Consider the following 19,940-nt stretch of genomic DNA (forward strand, 5'->3'; position numbering starts at 1 on the left):
TTAACTAATAATTGAATCCTAACAAAATAGATCCCTGCTGTTGTTAAAAAAAAAAAAAAAATACAACCAAATGGCAATCAATTTACTTTTGTGGCATGTGGGAGATCCATATAGCAGGACAGACACGTAGAACTTTGGGTGTTAAGCTCTGTACATGCCATAACCCATGGGAGCGGTTACTGCAGGTAGAGAACCTTCCAGGGCAGTGGGGAGACTATGGCTGCACCTCCAGATACTGAATGTACTTTTTTGGCATACTCCCTAACTTTTTTTTAAGTGCAAAATGCTGTAGAAGCACTCTTAGTGGCTCAATGCCCTATATTTTTACTGTACTGTCCTTCTGGGACTGTTCGAAGTTATGTTTTTTTTTACTTGTGACACGAGCCAATGGTGTAATACAAAAAAAAGGAACATTAAACATAAACAATGGTACATCTTCACCACGGATTCATGTAGGCCACAAAGGAATAAACAACCTCTGGCACATTACATCCCTTATGATGCTAAGCCAAATGTAGCACACAGCCTGATCTTGTCTATATCATGACAGATAGGGCAATCTATTCCAAACCCCCAAAAATGGTCTTTGTCAGAATAAACGTAGATAAAAAAAAACACAATTACAAATGAAAATGTTTTGAAATGAATGGAAGAAACCCGTATTCCTTATTGGTTGTCTTCCTCAACCATGTCTGACTGATCAACCATTTCTGTGTCTGGGTCTCCAGGAAGTATGCCGGTCACATGTTGGATCAGCTGCTCAATTTGTTCCTCAGTCAGTCTTTCTTCGCTTTCCTCCACCATCTGTTGAAGGAGATAAGATTGGAAAACCGTAAATTCATAGCAACATGTGCACACAGCACACAACAGCCTACTATTATTGTCACTATAACTTTTACTTACACAACTGATTTGTAAAGCTATACATTCTACACAAGAAATGTATGTTACCCCTTAAAGGGACACTCTAATCAACAAAAAGAACTTTAGGTTAATAAAGTAATTTCAGTGTTACATCATGTTATTGCAGTCATACTGCTTAATTCTTTGCCATTTAGGAGTTAGATCATTTGTGTTTCTGATCAGACTAGGATTTTTGCCTTCTTTTGGATCAACAGCAAAAACATATGTGAGGAAGGCTGAACTTGATGGACACAAGTCTCTTTTCAGCTATGTAACTACGAAACTATGTTTACGTGGCCCTCCCCTGGCTGTGACTCACAAAGTTTCAATGAAAAAAGAAAATTAGTTTAATTTTCAAATAGATCTAACACAGTGTGTTTACTTTAGAACACTGTATCACCTACTCTGTTATTTTGACTTAATTACACACAGAAGGCTGTTGCAGGCTATTAACAGTGATGGAAAAGATAAATTCTCAGTTAAACAGGCTGCGCAAAAAAAAAAAGCTAAAACATTTTCAGACTTTTTTTTTTTTTTAGGAACAGTGTAGGGAGTGAGACTCCAGGAGGTTTCCCGGTAACCCCGTGTGCCTGATTGCCTCTGTGAGCTGATGCTGGCCTCAGCACTGATGAGACATCAGGATAAAAGAGTAATTCAAATTTGGACCCCCTTGCTCACTGTGCCTTAATAGGTATATTAATAGATATAAGTTGCACCTCATTGACAAGGCCCAATAATGGCCGAAAAGATCACCTGACATTGCAATATGTCTTGTCAGCATTTTGGATTTGGAATGCTCTTTTAGTTGAGGTCAGTCAAATGTGCAAGTCATTTCTGCAGTCACTTCTCTAAGAGCTTTTGTGTTGATGCAGCACTGAAGCAAAATTATTAGATTACCTCAACTGAATATATCAATTATCACCATGATAAATGATAAATGCATTGCCTATGGGGGTTCAGTTACACTGAGCTTGTCATGACAGGTTCACTTTAAATATTTAAACAGTATTTTCAATGTGACTTGTAAATACCAAGAACAGAATGAAATCTAAAACGTGATGTACTTCATAAATCTGGAAGAACCTCTGGAAGTGTCCCTAGGCAGCAATGTAAACACTGCATTTTCTCTGAAAAGCCTCTGGGGACATACTATACACACCCGAACATTAAGCTGTAGTTTTTCTGGTGACTATAGTGTCCATTTAAATGTTAAATTTACTTTGAAGTACTGGCGATTTTCACTTTAGGAAATATCCCAGATAGTGTATTACACCATAAAAGTGCCAAAAAGGCCTCTCACAAACGTATGAAATTTTGGAAAAGGTTCAGTCATGAAGGGGTTATGAACAACATGCCAAAACTACTCTAGTTGTGAAGGCTTAGAAAAAAATAATAATGTGTCAACTCCAACTAGTGTCCATTTCAATGCAAAAGTTAACTTCTTGCAAACTAGCGAGACTGCTTTTAGTTTAATCCAGTTAGAAAGTGTAAAATGTATAAAAAAACAATAACCCTTTGATTTTACACACATTTTGCAAATTGTACCCAGTATTATTAGGTCAATTTTATAAGTCTGTTCATTCACCACAATGTTGTGGCTTGAAATATTTTCAAAACTTCTTTTCCATTAACATTCTTTCAAACTTGGAGAACTCTTGCACATGAAATAAAATGGCATAGACTGTAAATCAGACTGCCATAAAGTAAACGCAAACTATTGGTTCTAGGTTTTCAATATGATAATTGCAGAATGGAAAGTGAAGGCAGCTTATCATATAATGTTCACACAAGCCATGCACAGACAAAAACTTGTTTATAATGTAAATCATTAAATATTAAACAAAATGTCGTCTCTGCCTTGTGAGAGAATGTATGTGTAGGTCTTTCAGACAAGAGACATCAAAGCAGATTTGCATAAACACTAGACCAGCTACCATGCTCTATGAATTTCTTCCAGCCAGAAACCAGACATCCAGTTAGTATTAGGAAAGTTCAGATTTCCCAAAGAAAGTCATTAGGGCTCAGAGGATGGGGTCTAATTTAGCCAATGGAAGTTATGAGAAGGCATTCCTTAGAAATTGCCTCCCTCCCCCAATTAACTCTTCTTGTAGGGCAGACCAATATGTTATTTTCGCAACTTAAAGTGACACTATAGGCACCAAGAACACATCTCATTGAAACGGTCTGGGTGCAGTGTTATTAAAATGCAAGTAAAATAAGATAAGTTTTAGTACTCCGGTAAAATGGTTCAAAATTGAACCATTTTCTTGAGTAGTAACTATATTGTTGGTGTTTTTTTTCTTTTTTTGGTAATGGGAGACTTTCTTTCTTTTGGTGTACAGTGACTGTGTTTGGTGTGTTTAACACTGGCTGATACCATGTTTTACATTTTTCTTTTTGCGCTGGTACCATTTTTTTTTTGGTAAGATAATTTTTAGCTATTACAACTACCAAAATAGTAGAAAATGCTTTTCTGAGAAATACATTTGTCACTTCTAACTGCAATGTAGTCTTTTGTGATCTCCGTCTCTGGTTTCTGATTTCATGGTTAAGTTAAATCAAACGCAGATTCTTGCAATACATATTCAAAGACTGATCCAGTTTGTAAAAAGTTTTACAAGGGAACATAATACAAAATAATACACCACCATACTTAGTAATGGAAAAAGTTACTGTTTGGAACTAAAGTTGTGTAAAGATATTTTTCTTTGCAGTGTATTAAAAACAGGAGAAAATGTCTATCATACACTTCTAATTTGATATGATTTTAATACTCTCCCAAATGATAAAGCATGATAGAAAATCACATATTACTGAAAAAAGAAAAAAACCTCCTTAAAAATTATCTACAGTACTTGGAAAAAGAAAGTACATCCTCTTTTAAAGCGACCCTATAGGCACTCCGAGCACTTCAGCCCATTGAAGTGGTTTGGGTGCAGTAACCCTGTCCCCTTAGCCCTGAAATGTTAATTATTGCTGTTTCTGATAAACTGCAATAATTACATTGCAGGGTTAAGACTGCCTCTCGTGGCTGTCAATCAGGTAGCCACTAGAGGCACTTTCTGCTTGTTGGTTGCTTAACTGACGCTAGACATCCTCATGCTCTGCATGAGGAAATCCAGCGGGGATAAAATTCCCATACAAAAGCATTGCAGCAATGGGTAGTAGCAAATATGCCATGCATGCGCATTAACACCCCCGTCGGGTGACGAAGGAGGAGCACCAACCCAGCGCCGACAGGGATCAGTCCTGGAATCGGGTAAGTACAATAAGGGTTTATTAACCTTTACAGTGCGGTTGGGGGGTAGTGTATGCCTAGCACCTTTAATTCTATGGTTTTATATATCAGGACATAATAATAATCATCTATTTATTAACAGGTATTAAAATGATGTGAATACAACCTCAGATAAACAACCACACATGACATATTAAACCCGGGTCATGATTTATTTAAAGGACCACTCTAGGCACCCAGACCACTTCAGCTTAATGAAGTGGTCTGGGTGCCAGGTCCAGCTAGGGTTAACCCATTTTTTTTATAAACATAGCAGTTTCAGAGAAACTGCTATGTTTATAAATGGGTTAATCCAGCCCTCAAAGCCTCTAGTGGCTGTCTCATTGTAAATGCTTTCCTATGCGACCGGCTGAATGCGCGGGCAGCTCTTGCCGCGCATGCGCATTCAGCCGAATGGGAGGATCGGAGGAGAAGAGCTCCCCGCCCGGCACTGGAGAAAGGTAAGTTTTAACCCCTTTCCTCTCCCCAGATCCCGGCGGGAGGGGTACTCTGAGGGTGGGGGCACCCTCAGGGCACTATAGTGCCAGGAAAACGAGTATGTTTTCCTGGCACTATAGTGGTCCTTTAACAAAAATAAAGCCATGTGTGAAAAACTAAGTACACCTTATGATTCAATAGCCTGTAGAATCATTTTTAGTAGCAATAATTTGAAGCAAACGTTTTCTGCATGACTTTATCAGTCTCTTACATCGTTGTGGAGGAATTTTGGCAAACTATTCTTTACAACGTTACTTTAGTCCATTGAGGTTTGCTGGCATTTGTATATTTAAAGCTCTATTAAAGTCCCACCACAGCAATCGGGTTGAGGTCTGGACTTAGACTGAGTCATTGCAACACCTTGATTCTTTTCTTTTTCAGCCATTCTGTTGTAGATTTGGTGGTGTGCTTGCGATCAATGTGCTGTTAAATGACCCAATTACGGCCAAGCTTGAGCTGTTGGACAGATGGCCTCACATTTGACTCTAGAGTACTTGGTATATAGAGGAGTTCATGGTCGACTCAATGACTGCAAGGTTCCCAGATCCTGTGGCTGCAAAACACGCCCAAATTATCACCCCTCCTCCACCGTGCTTAATAGTTAGTATGTGGGGTTTGTGCTGATATGCTGTGTTTGGGTTTGGCCATGGTCTTTTTAGGGAGAAGAGGCTTTATCCTGGCAACCCTTCCAAACAAAATATACATGTTCAGTCTTTTTCTAATTGTACGGTCATGAACTTTAACATTTAACATGCTAACTGAGGCCTTTAAATTCTGAGATACAACTCTTGGGTTTATTGCAATTTCTCTGAGCATTGCACGTCTAAATTAGCTGAGACGTCAAAGACTGTCTTGAATGTTTTCCACTTTGAATTATCTTTTTCACTGTAGAATGATGGACTTTAAATTGTTTGGAGATGGTCTTATTACCCTTCCCAGCATCATGATCAGCAACAATTGCTTCTCTAAGATCATTGCTGAGGTCTTGACACTATGCCTTGCCATTGTGTTAACACACACACCTGAATGATCCAGACCAGGAAGCTGCTAAACTTTGTCTTTGATAGAGGTGGTTACACTTGCTAATGTTCAATTAATTAGGGGCATTTGATTAGAATCACCTTTTTTGCAACCTAATTAGTTCCTATGGAAGCTGTAATGGTGTACTTCACAAATGGCTTCATTTTTGTTAAATTAATCATGACATGATGTAATAGGTCTTCTAGGTGTTATTGTTCATCTGAGGTTGTGTTTACCTAATTTTAAAACCTGCCGAGAAACAGATGACTGTTATTATGTCATGATATTTAAAATCACATAATTCAAAGAGGGTGTACTTTCCTTTTTTCTTACGTACTTTAGTAAAGAATTTTATTTTTATTTTTATTTGGGTACCTATTAACGCAACAGGTGCAAAACCATATCCTCAAAGAAAACTTATGTCAAGCAGTTATACTTTAAGTACAGTAACGGTTAACTTTTGGAAACCCATATGTTTCTGAACTAAGCTTCCTAAAAGTGGGATGAGCAGCAAAGGAATTACCCTTACAAGCAGCTACACCAACACTAATAGGTCTATACTGTCATACTATATATATTATACTCCTGCTATACAGTTCAATACAAGTATGCAATTACGCATGCAGATAAAAGAATGATTTTACCATAAAAGAGTCAGTTTATACATACCAGCTGTATTTCAACAGCAGTTGAAGGTCGATGATTAAGCAGCTGCAACTTTTCTGCTCTACAGAAAAAAAATAATAAAAAAAATATATATATATATATATATAAAATAAAGACAAATATTTTATGTATGCAGTCATTGTTGATATGAGTGTTCAGGTTTTCAAAAAAGAGATTTAGTCTGTACATTATCTTGTAATCTACGCACTCCACTCCCAATGGCCATGGTACAATGGCCTAAAGGAACTAACACACACACACAACTTTTTTTTTTTTTTTTTGGACAAGGACTAGCCTTTGGTTACTTGTCCTTTAACATGTGGTGAATTCCATATAAATATAAACAAACATACATAACTTAAATAACAAGCAATACGATAATGCCTCAAATATAGAACACAATCACAACTTTTCAAACTATGGAAAAACACAGATATACAGATACAACTGGACAGTTTTCTGCAATTTCCTAATTTGCAAATCAATTCATTTTCCAGTTTCACCAAGAGAGGGCAATGGAGAATCATCACAAATCGGAAACAATCTCCTTTATAAAAAGGGTACTCCAGTCTAGCAACAGTGGCAAACCAAAACAAGGGTGAAAAGCAGTCAAAATGGCCCCTGTGTGCCCACCTCAAACAGAACCCAGTTTCAGACCAGGGCCCATAGTCGGTGGGAAGGAGGTGACCTGCAGTCCTCTCCAAGTGCCAAGGTAACAGATACTTCCGTTACAGTTCCCTTCTGCATACCTCCCAACATTTCAAATGGGCGGTGAGGGGCACATTCATTTTATGATTGTGAGTGGGGGTGCAGCCAGGGGTGGGCTATCGTGGGAAATTTTAGATGACTTACTAATTACAATTTATACAAATGTAATTTAGAGCAATAACCAGGTACATTATTTGCACAGACTGATTTCTAAACACATTTATTGTAGTTTAACACCCAGTAGACACACTTCCTGGAGTTTAGACGTCCAGCGTCTTTAAATCCCCCATATGAGAGCAATGGGTCAATGCATTCCTTTGGGGAAGGCATTAGGTTCCCCCATTGGCTGATGTCAGAGGAGGAGCCCGACCCAGTGCTAAGGACCTTGGTGCTGGAATCAGGTAGGTGCTTAAAGATTAATCCTTTAGTGGCTAGGGCGGGACATGGGGGCAAAGGGGTCAGTAAGGGGCTGCAAGATGGATTAACATCTGAAGGTAAGACGGTGCCCAGGCACTCCTGTCCCCATAACAACTGCATTCAAATTTAAAAGGACTACTTTGCATTATGTATTTTTCATAATCTTGACAAAAGGCAGAGCTAATGTTGTCAAGTCTTCAGCTGTCATAAGGTAATAGGGCACCGTCTGTGGAAGATCACACACTTTTGTAGGATCTTTCATAGACATCAGTGTGCTTGGACGAGAGTACAGCATTGACCTCGGCTCTTGGCAGTTGAAGCACCAGGGTCTGAGTAGGACCTTACCAAAGAAGATGGCAGTTGGCGCGAGGGGTAGGTTCAGGTAAGTGAAAATTACTTGTCAATGAACACTGGGTCTGGAAGCAGAGCGGTCACCATCTCTAGTTCTTTGCAAAATATGACCCCAGAAAGTTGTCAAAGACACTTTTAATGCAGTTTTACATTGTTGGGATAGTGTAATGAGAGAACCATTAAAGTAACATTCCAAACACCGTAGCTAGTAAATTGTGCCACGGCATCCTCTGGGTTTAAATAGAATATATATAGAGCTTGAAGCATCATCTTTCACTCTCAGCCCTGGGCTTAGCTCAGACAGAAAGCTTCCAGTCAACTGTAGTGGGGACAGGGAGAGGCTATCAGCGTACCTCAGGTAAGAAATCAGACAACTTTAAAATTGTTTACTTACAATGGAAGGGGGCTCAAGGACACTCCTGGCACAATAGCTACTACAGCATGCTTTGAGCACACCTTTCTTTTGTCCTTATTTAGGTTGTGCATAAGATAAAAAACAGGCTGACGATGCCAGGACAGCATTGTCAAGCATATAGAAACAAACATAGTATATTGTAACATAGGATATTGGCATGGCATACATAGCAATAGCACAATTTTGTAAAAAGAACATCAGGCTAGGCAGATACATCCAAGAGGCTGTGATTCTTCCGAATTGTTAATAAAGGATTAGCTAGACATGAGATGAATATACCATAAGGGCTTGCTTTGGTTGGCTAGGCATAAATGTCTAGGTAGGAATAGAAAGGGAGCTGAAAAGAAGATAAAACCTCTCAGAAAGAGATAAACAGATTAAAAAACTAAAACAGTCCAGACTGTCGGGTAAAACAAGGTAGCGGTGATGCTACTGGGTAATGGGCATAACATAAAAAGGAGTAGAGTAGAAAACAGAAAACCCTGCACGGTTAATAGGATGGTAGCTGTGGAGAAAGCAGAGTATACGGCCTTAAGGGGCTCATCAGATACCACAAGCAGGCCTCAAAAGAAAGGCCATCTGCAAGCCAGTCTCGCTTTCATCTCATCTCTATGGACCACTCATGCCCACCCAATGGATCTTAAAAGAGACTGTGAACTGTTGGAAAACGGATTTAAGGAAGCCGAGTAATCGTCAAAACGCGTCATCTTGTCATTACGTCCGCACACCTTGTTCTGGGAAGCCCTGCCTCCCAGAACAAGCATACTCCCGGTTCTCAGAGTCTTTCAGAAGCTGGCATTACACATGTGTACCAAGGGAAAGCTCAACGAGGGGAAGCTGTATGTAGCAAGGATTTACCTGCCAGCCTGCATGATTTTAACCAGTTAGTGACCAGACTACTTTTTAATTTTCTTACCGTTTGGGACCAGGGCTGTTTTTACATTCCTGCGGTGTTTGTGTTTACATACATATGATTTCATTATAAGTGTATTTTGAGATATATGTGCATATATCTCAAAGTACATTTATAATGAAATCATAAATATGCATTATATATGTATAATATATTATAAAATGCTTTAATTATATTATATTATACATATATAGGAAATAAAAGTGTGTGTGTGTGTGTGTGTATATATATATATATATATATATTTATACATATAAATATATAAAACATATTTATTTATTTATTAGCAGCCTGGGCGACTGCCTGAGAGCTTAAACAGTACCCCTGCTGATAGCTCCTAGAGTGCTATTGCAGCGATGTGATCATGGTGATCACATAGCCCTGGAGGGCCGGGGTGGCCGGAGCTGCTGCAGGGGTCTCCGGCAGCCCCCCCCCCCCGACCACGATCGCCGCGGGAAGCCAGTCCAGGCAAGTCCAGGGCTCCTATTTGCCGCGGACTTACTAGGTACGTCTGCGGTCCTTAACCGATTTTTGTCAGACGGTTGTTAAGAAGATATACACAGAATGAAATTATATATATATATATATATAAGACACCAAGGTCATTGCACTCAGACTAACCCAAATATTAAATGATGAGTGCACTTTAAGCCACAGCCAAAAAATATAGAATAGTAAAGAGGGCTTGCACTCATTCCATAACTCTTAATAAAGAAAACTTTTTTACGTCTAAATACCGTAAGTGCAAGCCCTCTTTTACTATTATAAGAGGAAGACCCGAATGAGTCGAAACGTCGGTCATTTTATTGTATACCTTTTGATGGATTAAATACTTTTCTACTATTTGAAAGACAGAGAGTGCATCCTTTCTCTATATATATTGTGTATATATATATATATATATATATGTATGTCCTGGCCATACCCATGGCAGCACAACAATGGGTAGCTCCTCCCTATCCCTAACCAGACAGGAACCTAATTAAAACAGAAGTTAAGTAACTCCTCTCACCCTCAATCTTTTTGTTCCTGTCATATCCCTCATTTTAAGACTAGAGAATTTTTCTTTTTGGCTTACCTGAGGGTTGTTACCTTCTGCCTCAAGGGAGTTCAGCCTCTCTCCCTTGGGAAGTCTTCAGTACCAGGCCCTGTGCAAAGGTGACCCCCTGGAAAGACCCCTTTAGTGACCTGGGGTTCTAACTTGCTGTGACCCTAGGGGTAGCAAGATCATGCCATCACCATGATTCCTGCAGTGACCAAGGGGTAGCAGATTATATATATATGTGTATTTTGATATAATATATATATATATATTAATATCAAAATACAGTTAGAATAAAATTACATATATATAAAAAAATTATTAAATACAAAAAAAATGTTTTTTTACTTTAATTAACTTTCTTTTTACTTTTTCACCAGCAGGGGGACTGCCTATCAGTTCAGGCAGTCCCCTTGCTGGCAGCACTGTGGACACCTATTGTGGCCATGTGACCGCTCTTTTAGAAACTCTATTTACTGTTGTATGCAGGACTGTCTCTCAAAGCCTCGCAGGGATCAAATGGCACAACAGTGGGGTTTATTTTATCTAACACTTATTATATGGCACCCTGAACAAGGCTGTTTTACAAATCTAGCATTCATAGTAAAGGGAGTGATATAACAGTCACTGCTGCCACTGGCAGCCACCAGCGAGTCTCCGCAATTTATTCTGAGTGTCTGCTACATTAATGAATGACAGGATTTCCTTTTTTTTTTCTTAACATGAAGGGGCCGATTAACAGATTAGTTTGATAAAGTTACATTGCTAAAATAGACATAAATGGTCTATATGCTATGAAAATGCATCCTATCCCACCAGTTAACTATTCCCTGCCCCAAACGAATTCAAAATAGTAAAGAGAATGTTAAAGGGACACTCTGGGCACCATAACCATTTCTGAATAGTTTAATAAAGAAACAAAGTTCCCTGGAGACCACAACCTGACCCCCTCTAATGGAATGGCTGAGGGGGAGTCAAGTTCTGCCTAACACCATACCAAATCACACCAGCTATAAAAAAAACAAAAAAAACTATTCTACCATTTTAGTAGATGTAATAATGGAGGTGAGGAGGGTATGAAAAAGCTGCAGAACTAGTTTCTGCAGCTACTGTAAACCCTCCAATTTTTGGTAAAAGTGTCCAGTCAGAGTCTTCTCATTGCGCATGTGTGCGACTGCTAGTCATAAACTTCTCAATCTACTCATTGAGAAATGTATGACTGGAGATCAGCACAGCCATTCACTTCCGCAAAAACTATAGTTCAAAGAAAGTGAGGCAGGAAACCCAGCCAGCAAGATGGGACAAATATGCTTTATAGAAGTGGCATTTTTTTCTTTAAATCTACACTTTTATAAAATAGAAAAAGGAAAAAATATTAATTTTGAGAGAAGATCCCAGGTTAAAGAGCCTGGAACCAAGTCTCAAAACAGATTACCCACATTTAGGATCCATACAAACGGTATGAAACATCAAAAATAAAAAAATAAAATAAATTGTTATTAGAGAAAACAAATAATAAGTGAAACACTCAGTGACTATGTGAAGTGAATAAAAATGGACAATCTCCTAAATTGCCTGCCAGCATCAGTACATAGGGATAAATACAACTAAGTTTGATACCACTTGTATAACCCCTATAAATTCAAGTCAGTAGTTCCAATCTAGTACAGAAATGGGAGTTAACTTGTATCAATTGTTTTCAAACAAAGTTATCTGGAAGGTATTCATTGTATTGCAAAGTAACCGTATACAAATACTTTTTTAGAATGCAGCTTGAGCAGAGATATGAAGGAAATGTTTAAATATTAGACGAAATGAGAGTATCTCTTACGAGTAGCGTTTGCACAGAGAAGTGGGGTAAGCCAGTTCGTAAGGCAAGGAACTTGACAACGTATTAACCAGACAAATGGATTATATATTTGAGAGAAACTTGTGGTTAGAAAAAATTGATTAAAGATTAAAAGAGTGGATGCTTAGATAAAAGGAGAGAACGAGAATTCTTCTCCCAATCTATATATCCAATAGGATTCTCATTGCCTAAGAAATCTATCCCCACGCCTTTGAGTTCTCTTATCCAGTTCGAGGCCACAAAAAAGTAGACCCTTAGGGTCACTTGCATGGCAATCCCTCAGATGTCTCGAAATGGGGGTATCGATCCGATTTCTTGGAGATCTAATATGTTCCTTAATTCATTGTTTTAAGAGATGGAACTTTTTACCAACATATTTTAGGTTGCATTGGCAGGTTAGTAAATATACTAACCCTGCCATATTGCAAAATAATAGTATTTTTTCCTTTTTCTAACATTTGCTCTTTTTGGGTTATGCCCATATTACCCATTTTGTCCCATAAGACTGTGGATTTAGACTTTCCCTTTTTCTTCAGTCTTGTTTTTTTTTTTTACTTTTATAAAAGAAGTCATCTGGAACATGCAGTTTAACCCTAAGGCACTGAAGACTGTCAAGTTATGTTTTTTTAGCGCAACTGTCATTTTCTGTCATGTTTTATTTTGTGTTTAAGTGAGCCAATTACGAGCTTTCCTGGAGTTATTGATGTAATCCCATCAATGACTTGTAGCTGCTAATGGTATCAGCGGTTATTGTTTCTCAGTCTGTCCCTGTCACTTTACGAATTTCCATCTAGTTACAGTGTTTGGAAGTGCTCATTCCGATCTTTACAATCTACATTCACAACCTTTGTTTTATCTCCTACCTACTCTTATAGTTTCTGTGCTGTCTATTGTGGCTACGCATTATTGCGGTTTCAAACAGGGATTATACAGTGATTCCCTTTATTCCACTCTGATGGAAATTATAGTTTGTCATTAAATTATATAAGCTAGCTCTTATGTGCTTATCTACATTTCTTTTTTTTTTTTTTCAATTCTTTATTTAAACGCCGACCGGCACCTTGCATAATAGTACTTTTGGCCTACGCAGAGGCCTAATCACCAGAAGTATCTTAATAGGTGTATTACAGAAAGGAAGGGTATGTTAGTGCATATAATGATACCTTTCATGAGGCTTGCGCAGAAGCCTTTTAAGCATATTATTGTGTTGTGCCAAGTCCACGTGTATTTAGATATTGTCTCAATACGCTGGTTCCATGCATACATCGGAAAAAATTGAGCATCGAGACATAGATAAGGAAAAGTAACAAACAAGATATAATATATAAATTATAAAACATAAAACATAAATCCTGTAACTGTGGGTATGTCCTGCTGTGTTTCCTACTTTTGAACAAGCGGAGTTGTGACTATGACTCAACATGTTATATGTCGTATTGTTCCCAGAGTGCCCAAGTTTTTTGGAAGGTGGCGCTAGTGTCGCGAACCTGTGCGGTCAACTTGTCCATCAGGTAATTATCCCTGATTTTGGAGATAACTAGGGAGATCGGGGGTACTTCGTGTTTAATCCAATATTGTGCTAGTGCTCTGCGAGCTGCCAAGTTAAGCATGTTCAGTAGTTTTTGGTCGTGTTTGTTTAGTCCCTCTGTTGGCCAGGATAGTAGGCACGCCCAAGGGTCTGGCGTTATCCTTCGTTTGTAGAATATTTGAGGTTAGGTCTGCTATTTTCCCCCAATACGTTTTAACCCTGGCACAGTGCCACCACATATGAATGTATGTGCCCTTTTCTCCACAGAGTCTCCAGCAGGTGTCTGTGGGGCTTAGTTGCATGTGGCACTGTTTGAGAGGGGTCGTGTACCACCGTAGTAGTATTTTGTATGCTTGTTCCTGGAGGGCCGTGCATATGGAAACTTTTGCGTTAGCCTCCCAGATATCTTGCCAATCTGTCCCCTCTAACGTCTCCCCCAGATCCGTCTCCCATTTGTCTGTGTATGTCTGTGTGTGTCAGGATCAGGACAGGGATCCAACACGCAGAGTACAAACAGGTACAGGATACGTATACCGGACCTTAGAATGGCCGGACTAACGTACGGAGAATATAGAGAATAGTCAAAGACAAGCCGAGGTCGAGGGAACGAGAAGACAGGTAAGCGAGGAACAAGCCGGGTCAAGGGTAACAGAGATAAACAGAGTAAGTCAAACAAGCCGGGTCAGAACCAAAGGGATAACAGAAATACAAGAGCACTGTGTGACTAGGCAGACTAGAACCACGACAGGGCAATGAGCAAATGGGAGAAGCAAGTTTAAATACCCTGGCTCAGAAGGGTAGACACGCCTCCGACGAGTCCTGATTAGTCTCTGAAGGATTGAGTGACAGGTCGTTCCGGGTTGGCGTCATGACGTCAGTTTCCGGACGTCATGCTAGAAAAGGAAGTGAGTCCCTCGCGGCCGGCGTTTACGTGACCGGATGGACCGCGAGGAACAGAGGAAACAGCCCGTCCGGACGGATGGACGTCTAAGTCTCTACCTCTCTCGGAGGTAGAGACTTCAGGTACCCTGACAGTACCCCCCCTCTCAGATACGCCCACCGGGCGGAAGGAACCGGGGCGAGATGGGAAGCGGGAGTGAAACGCCCTGCGGAGACGAGGAGCATGAACATCCTCCTGAGGTACCCAACTCCTCTCCTCAGGACCATATCCCTTCCAATCGACCAGATATTGTACTCTCCCCCGGGAGATTCGAGAATCGATAATAGAGTTAACCTCATACTCCTCCTGACCCTCCACCTGAACAGAGCGAGGAGAGGATGATGTGGAGGAAAATCTGTTACAGACTAGAGGTTTCAACAATGAAACATGAAATGAGTTAGGGATGCGTAAGGCAGTTGGAAGAGCTAGACGATACGCAACTGGGTTAATGCGAGTTAGCACCCTTTAAGGTCCAATATAACGAGGAGCGAACTTCATGGAAGGCACTTTTAAACGGATGTTTCTTGTACTCAACCATACTCTATCACCTGGAACAAACACCGGAGCCGCCCTTCTACGTTTATCAGCATGTTTCTTAACCAGCATAGAATTGTGCAGAAGAATCTGTCGAGTCTGATCCCACAACTTCCTCAGATTGGCAACATGAACATCAACCGACGGCACCCCCTGGGAAGAAGAAGCCGAAGGAAGAATAGATGGATGAAAGCCATAATTCATGAAGAAGAGGCTTGAACGAGTAGAATCACAAACGAGATTGTTGTGTGCAAACTCCGCCCAAGGAATCAAACCAACCCAATCGTCCTGGTGTTCGGAAACAAAACAACGTAAATATTGTTCAATCTTTTGGTTGGTGCGTTCAGCAGCTCCGTTAGACTGAGGATGATAGGCAGAAGAGAAATTCAATTTGATACCCAGTTGAGAGCAGAAGGACCTCCAAAAACGGGAAACAAATTGGGAACCTCTGTCAGATACAATTTGGGAGGGTATCCCATGTAATCGAAAAATCTCCCTTGCGAATATCTCCGCCAATTCGGGAGAAGACGGGAGTTTAGGCAGAGGAACGAAGTGAGCCATCTTGGTGAATCTGTCAACCACGGTGAGGATAACAGTCTGTTTTTTAGAGATAGGTAAATCGACAATAAAGTCCATAGCCAAACAGGACCATGGCTTCTCTGGAACCTCTAAGGGGTGCAGAAATCCACAGGGAAGGGTATGAGGTTGCTTGGTCTTAGTACAAACCTCACATGCACCGATGAAATCTTTAATATCCTTCCGTAAATCAGGCCACCAGAAGTCCTTAGAGATCAAAGCACATGTCTTGCGAATACCAGGATGTCCAGCCACCTTGCTGTTGTGGAAATATTGCAACAGTTCCAGTTGTAGAACAGGAGGAACGAAACGTCGACCTTCAGGAGTCTGTTTAGGAGCTAGATGTTGCAGTTTAATGATCTCGGCAAGTAACGGAGAGTGAATCCTGAGATTCGTGTTGGCGATAATATTGCATTTCGGAACTATAGAGGAAAGAACCGGTTCAGATATAGTAGAAGGTTCATATTGGCGAGACAAAGCATCGGCTTTGGAGTTCTTAGAACCAGGTCTATAAGTAAGCACATAATTTAAGTGGGTCAGGAATAAGGACCAACGAGCTTGTCTGGCGGACAGTCGCTTAGCTTCCCCAATATAAGACAAGTTCTTGTGATCCGTTAAAATAGTAACAGGATGTAAGGTCCCCTCCAATAAATGTCTCCACTCCTTTAAGGCCATAATGACCGCTAAGAGTTCCCTGTCGCCAATGTCATATCTACTTTCAGGACCAGACAGTTTCTTAGAAAAAAACCCACAAGGGTGTAGTGGTTTATCCACCCCTAACCTTTGCGACAGAACAGCCCCTACGCCTGTCTCAGAGGCATCGACCTCGAGTAGGAACGGCAGAGTCGTATCAGGATGGACTAGAATTGGAGCAGAAGCAAAAAGATCCTTGAGAGTCTTGAAAGCAGCGAGAGCTTCATTAGACCAAGTCTTAGTGTCAACCCCCTGTCTGGTCATATTGGTAATAGGTGCAATAATAGAAGAGTATCCCTTAATGAAGCGCCTATAATAATTGGAGAAACCAATAAACCTCTGAATAGCCTTGAGTCCCTTAGGCAAAGGCCACTCTAAAATGGACTGGAGTTTGTCAGGGTCCATCTTAAAGCCTTCCCCAGAAATCACGTATCCAAGAAAGTCTATCTGAGACTGGTCAAAGCTACATTTCTCCAATTTACAGTATAAGCCATGTTGCAGGAGTTTGTGTAATACCTTTCTGACCTGTCTGTGGTGGGTCTCAACCTCTCTAGAGTGTATCAGTATGTCATCCAGGTATACAATAACACAATCATGTTGAAATTCCCTAAGAACCTCATTAATCAAATCCTGAAATACTGCAGGTGCGTTACAAAGACCAAAAGGCATGACCGTGTATTCATAATGCCCATAACGGGTATTGAACGCTGTCATCCACTCGTGTCCTTGCTGGATTCTCACCAAGTTATATGCCCCTCTGAGGTCCAACTTGGTGAAAATTTTAGAGCCTTTCAGATGATCAAACAGCTCGGTAATCAAGGGAATCGGATAGGCATTTCTGATGGTTATCTTATTCAAACCTCGGTAATCAATGCAAGGTCTTAGTGAACCATCCTTCTTTTTAACAAAAAAAAACCCAGCCCCGGCAGGAGAAGAAGATCTCCTAATGAATCCCTTGTCTAGATTCTCCCGAATATACTCCTCTAGAACTGAATTCTCCTTAGTGGATAGGGGGTATACATTGCCCCTCGGAGGCATGGTACCAGGTAGTAAGTTAATTTTACAATCAAAGGTCCTGTGTGGAGGTAGAGTATCAGCATTCTTTTTGTCGAATACTGCTTTTAAGTCTAGGTACAGGGGTGGTATCTGTATCTCTGTAGACTGGGTAGAACTACCTGGTGTGTTAATTACACCCAATGGGGAAACCCTCCGTAAACAATTCTCCTGGCAACCCTGGCCCCATGAGAGTATCTCCCCTAACTCCCAATCAATAATAGGGTTATGTCTTTTTAACCATGGGTAACCCAGGACTATGGGAACAGAAGGGGATGAAATAAGCATAAGCGATAAGTTTTCCTCGTGTAAGATACCAACAGTTAAGCTAACTGGGATGGTCTCACGAGAGATAACAGGCTCAAGTAAAGGTCTACCATCTATGGCCTCAACGGCCAAGGGTGTATCCCTTAACTGGGATGGGATAGTGTGTTTAGTAGCAAAGGCTTGATCGATAAAATTCTCAGCAGCACCGGAATCTATCAAAGCCATGGTCCTTAGTACTCCCCTTTCCCAAGTTAAAGAAACTGGTAGCAGAAGCCTGTGATCTTTATAATTATGCGTAGAGGACAAAATAGAAACACCCAAGGCCTGTCCTCTAGAGAAACTTAGGTGCGAGCGTTTCCCGAACGATTAGGACAATTCAGGCGTAGGTGACCTCTGACTCCACAATACATGCATAATCCCTCCCTTCTCCTGTACTGCCTCTCCTCCTCTGAGAGGCGAGTATTGCCTATCTGCATAGGTTCAGGACATAGTGAGGTAGTGGAATCAGGACTTTGAAATGCGGGAGCTAATTTAAATGAAGGTCTAAGGTTCCTCTCTCGAGTGTTCTGTCTCTCTCTTAAACGCTCATCAATACGAGAAATGAATGAAATTAAATCCTCCAAATTTTCAGGAAGCTCTCTAGTAGCAACCTCGTCGAGGATTACATCTGATAGCCCATTCAAAAATACATCTATATATGCCTGCTCGTTCCACTTAACTTCTGCCGCCAAAGACCTGAACTCTAGTGCATAATCCACAAGAGTTCGGTTCTCTTGTCTCAGGCGCAACAGTAATCTAGCTGCATTGACCTTTCTACCAGGAGGGTCAAAAGTTCTTCTAAAGGCAGCTACAAAGGCATTATAATTATATACCAAAGGGTTATCATTCTCCCATAATGGGTTGGCCCATCTCAGAGCTTTCTCAATGAGTAAGGTGATAATAAATCCAACCTTCGCCCTATCTGTAGGATAGGAGCGAGGTTGTAATTCAAAGTGGATACTGATCTGGTTAAGGAAACCACGACACTTCTCAGGTGAGCCACCATAACGTACTGGTGGTGTAATACGGGAAGAGGCACCTACAGTGGCTACCTCTAGGCCTGAGCTCACAGGAGAAATAGAAGTAGTATGCGTCTCCTCTGGCGGGTTATTAGCACGAGACAATAACGCCTGTAGTGCTAGCGCCATCTGATCCATTCTGTGCTACATGGCTTCGAACCTAGGATCAGAAGGACCAAGCTGACTGTTTGTACTTGCAGGATCCATTGGCCCTGTCGTAATGTCAGGATCAGGACAGGGATCCAACACGCAGAGTACAAACAGGTACAGGATACGTATACCGGACCTTAGAATGGCCGGACTAACGTACGGAGAATATAGAGAATAGTCAAAGACAAGCTGAGGTCGAGGGAACGAGAAGACAGGTAAGCGAGGAACAAGCCGGGTCAAGGGTAACAGAGATAAACAGAGTAAGTCAAAGCCGGGTCAGAACCAAAGGGATAACAGAAATACAAGAGCACTGTGTGACTAGGCAGACTAGAACCACGACAGGGCAATGAGCAAATGGGAGAAGCAAGTTTAAATACCCTGGCTCGGAAGGGTAGACACGCCTCCGACGAGTCCTGATTAGTCTCTGAAGGATTGAGTGACAGGTCGTTCCGGGTTGGCGTCATGACGTCGGTTTCCGGACGTCATGCTAGAAAAGGAAGTGACCGTTTACGTGACCGGATGGACCACGAGGAACAGAGGAAACAGCCCGTCCGGACGGATGGACGTCTAAGTCTCTACCTCTCTTGGAGGTAGAGACTTCAGGTACCCTGACAGTGTGCCCCAAGTCCCCGATTCTAGGCATATGTGGTTGTATAGTAGTGAAATTAGTTTAAAGAGAGAAATATACAAGGGGGGTGCTATACAAACATAATATACTTATATCTGTACATCAATAGATTCTTCAGCAGTCTACTGAATCAATCTAGAAAAAACATAAACAAAATGCACATAGCATAATACTGTTTGATGAAATTGATATGAGCAATTTAGGTATTGGGTCACTCACGGTATGCAGAGCCTATTTTAGCAGGCTCTGACTGTACAGGGAGTGCAGAATTATTAGGCAAATGAGTATTTTGACCACATCATCCTCTTTATGCATGTTGTCTTACTCCAAGCTGTATAGGCTTGAAAGCCTACTACCAATTAAGCATATTAAGTGATGTGCATCTCTGTAATGAGAAGGGGTGTGGTCTAATGACATCAACACCCTATATCAGGTGTGCATAATTATTAGGCAA

At 40.8% G+C, this 19,940-nt stretch overlaps 1 protein-coding gene across 1 annotated transcript in view; it reads right to left on the minus strand.

The window, feature by feature from the left end:
- Nucleotides 1-465: 465 nt before the first annotated feature.
- Nucleotides 466-19,940, minus strand: part of CRCP (CGRP receptor component) — a 56,447-nt gene continuing 36,972 nt past the window's right edge. Inside the window, exons 5-6 of the mRNA XM_063457251.1 lie at nucleotides 6,368-6,425; nucleotides 466-804 (exon numbers count right to left, since the gene is read on the minus strand). Of these exons, the coding sequence (XP_063313321.1) occupies nucleotides 667-804; nucleotides 6,368-6,425 (196 nt within the window). The 3' untranslated portion in view covers nucleotides 466-666. The remainder of the gene's footprint in view (nucleotides 805-6,367; nucleotides 6,426-19,940) is intronic.

The sequence above is a fragment of the Pelobates fuscus genome, chromosome 1 (genome assembly GCF_036172605.1).
Source record: "Pelobates fuscus isolate aPelFus1 chromosome 1, aPelFus1.pri, whole genome shotgun sequence".
Lineage (NCBI taxonomy): Eukaryota > Metazoa > Chordata > Amphibia > Anura > Pelobatidae > Pelobates > Pelobates fuscus.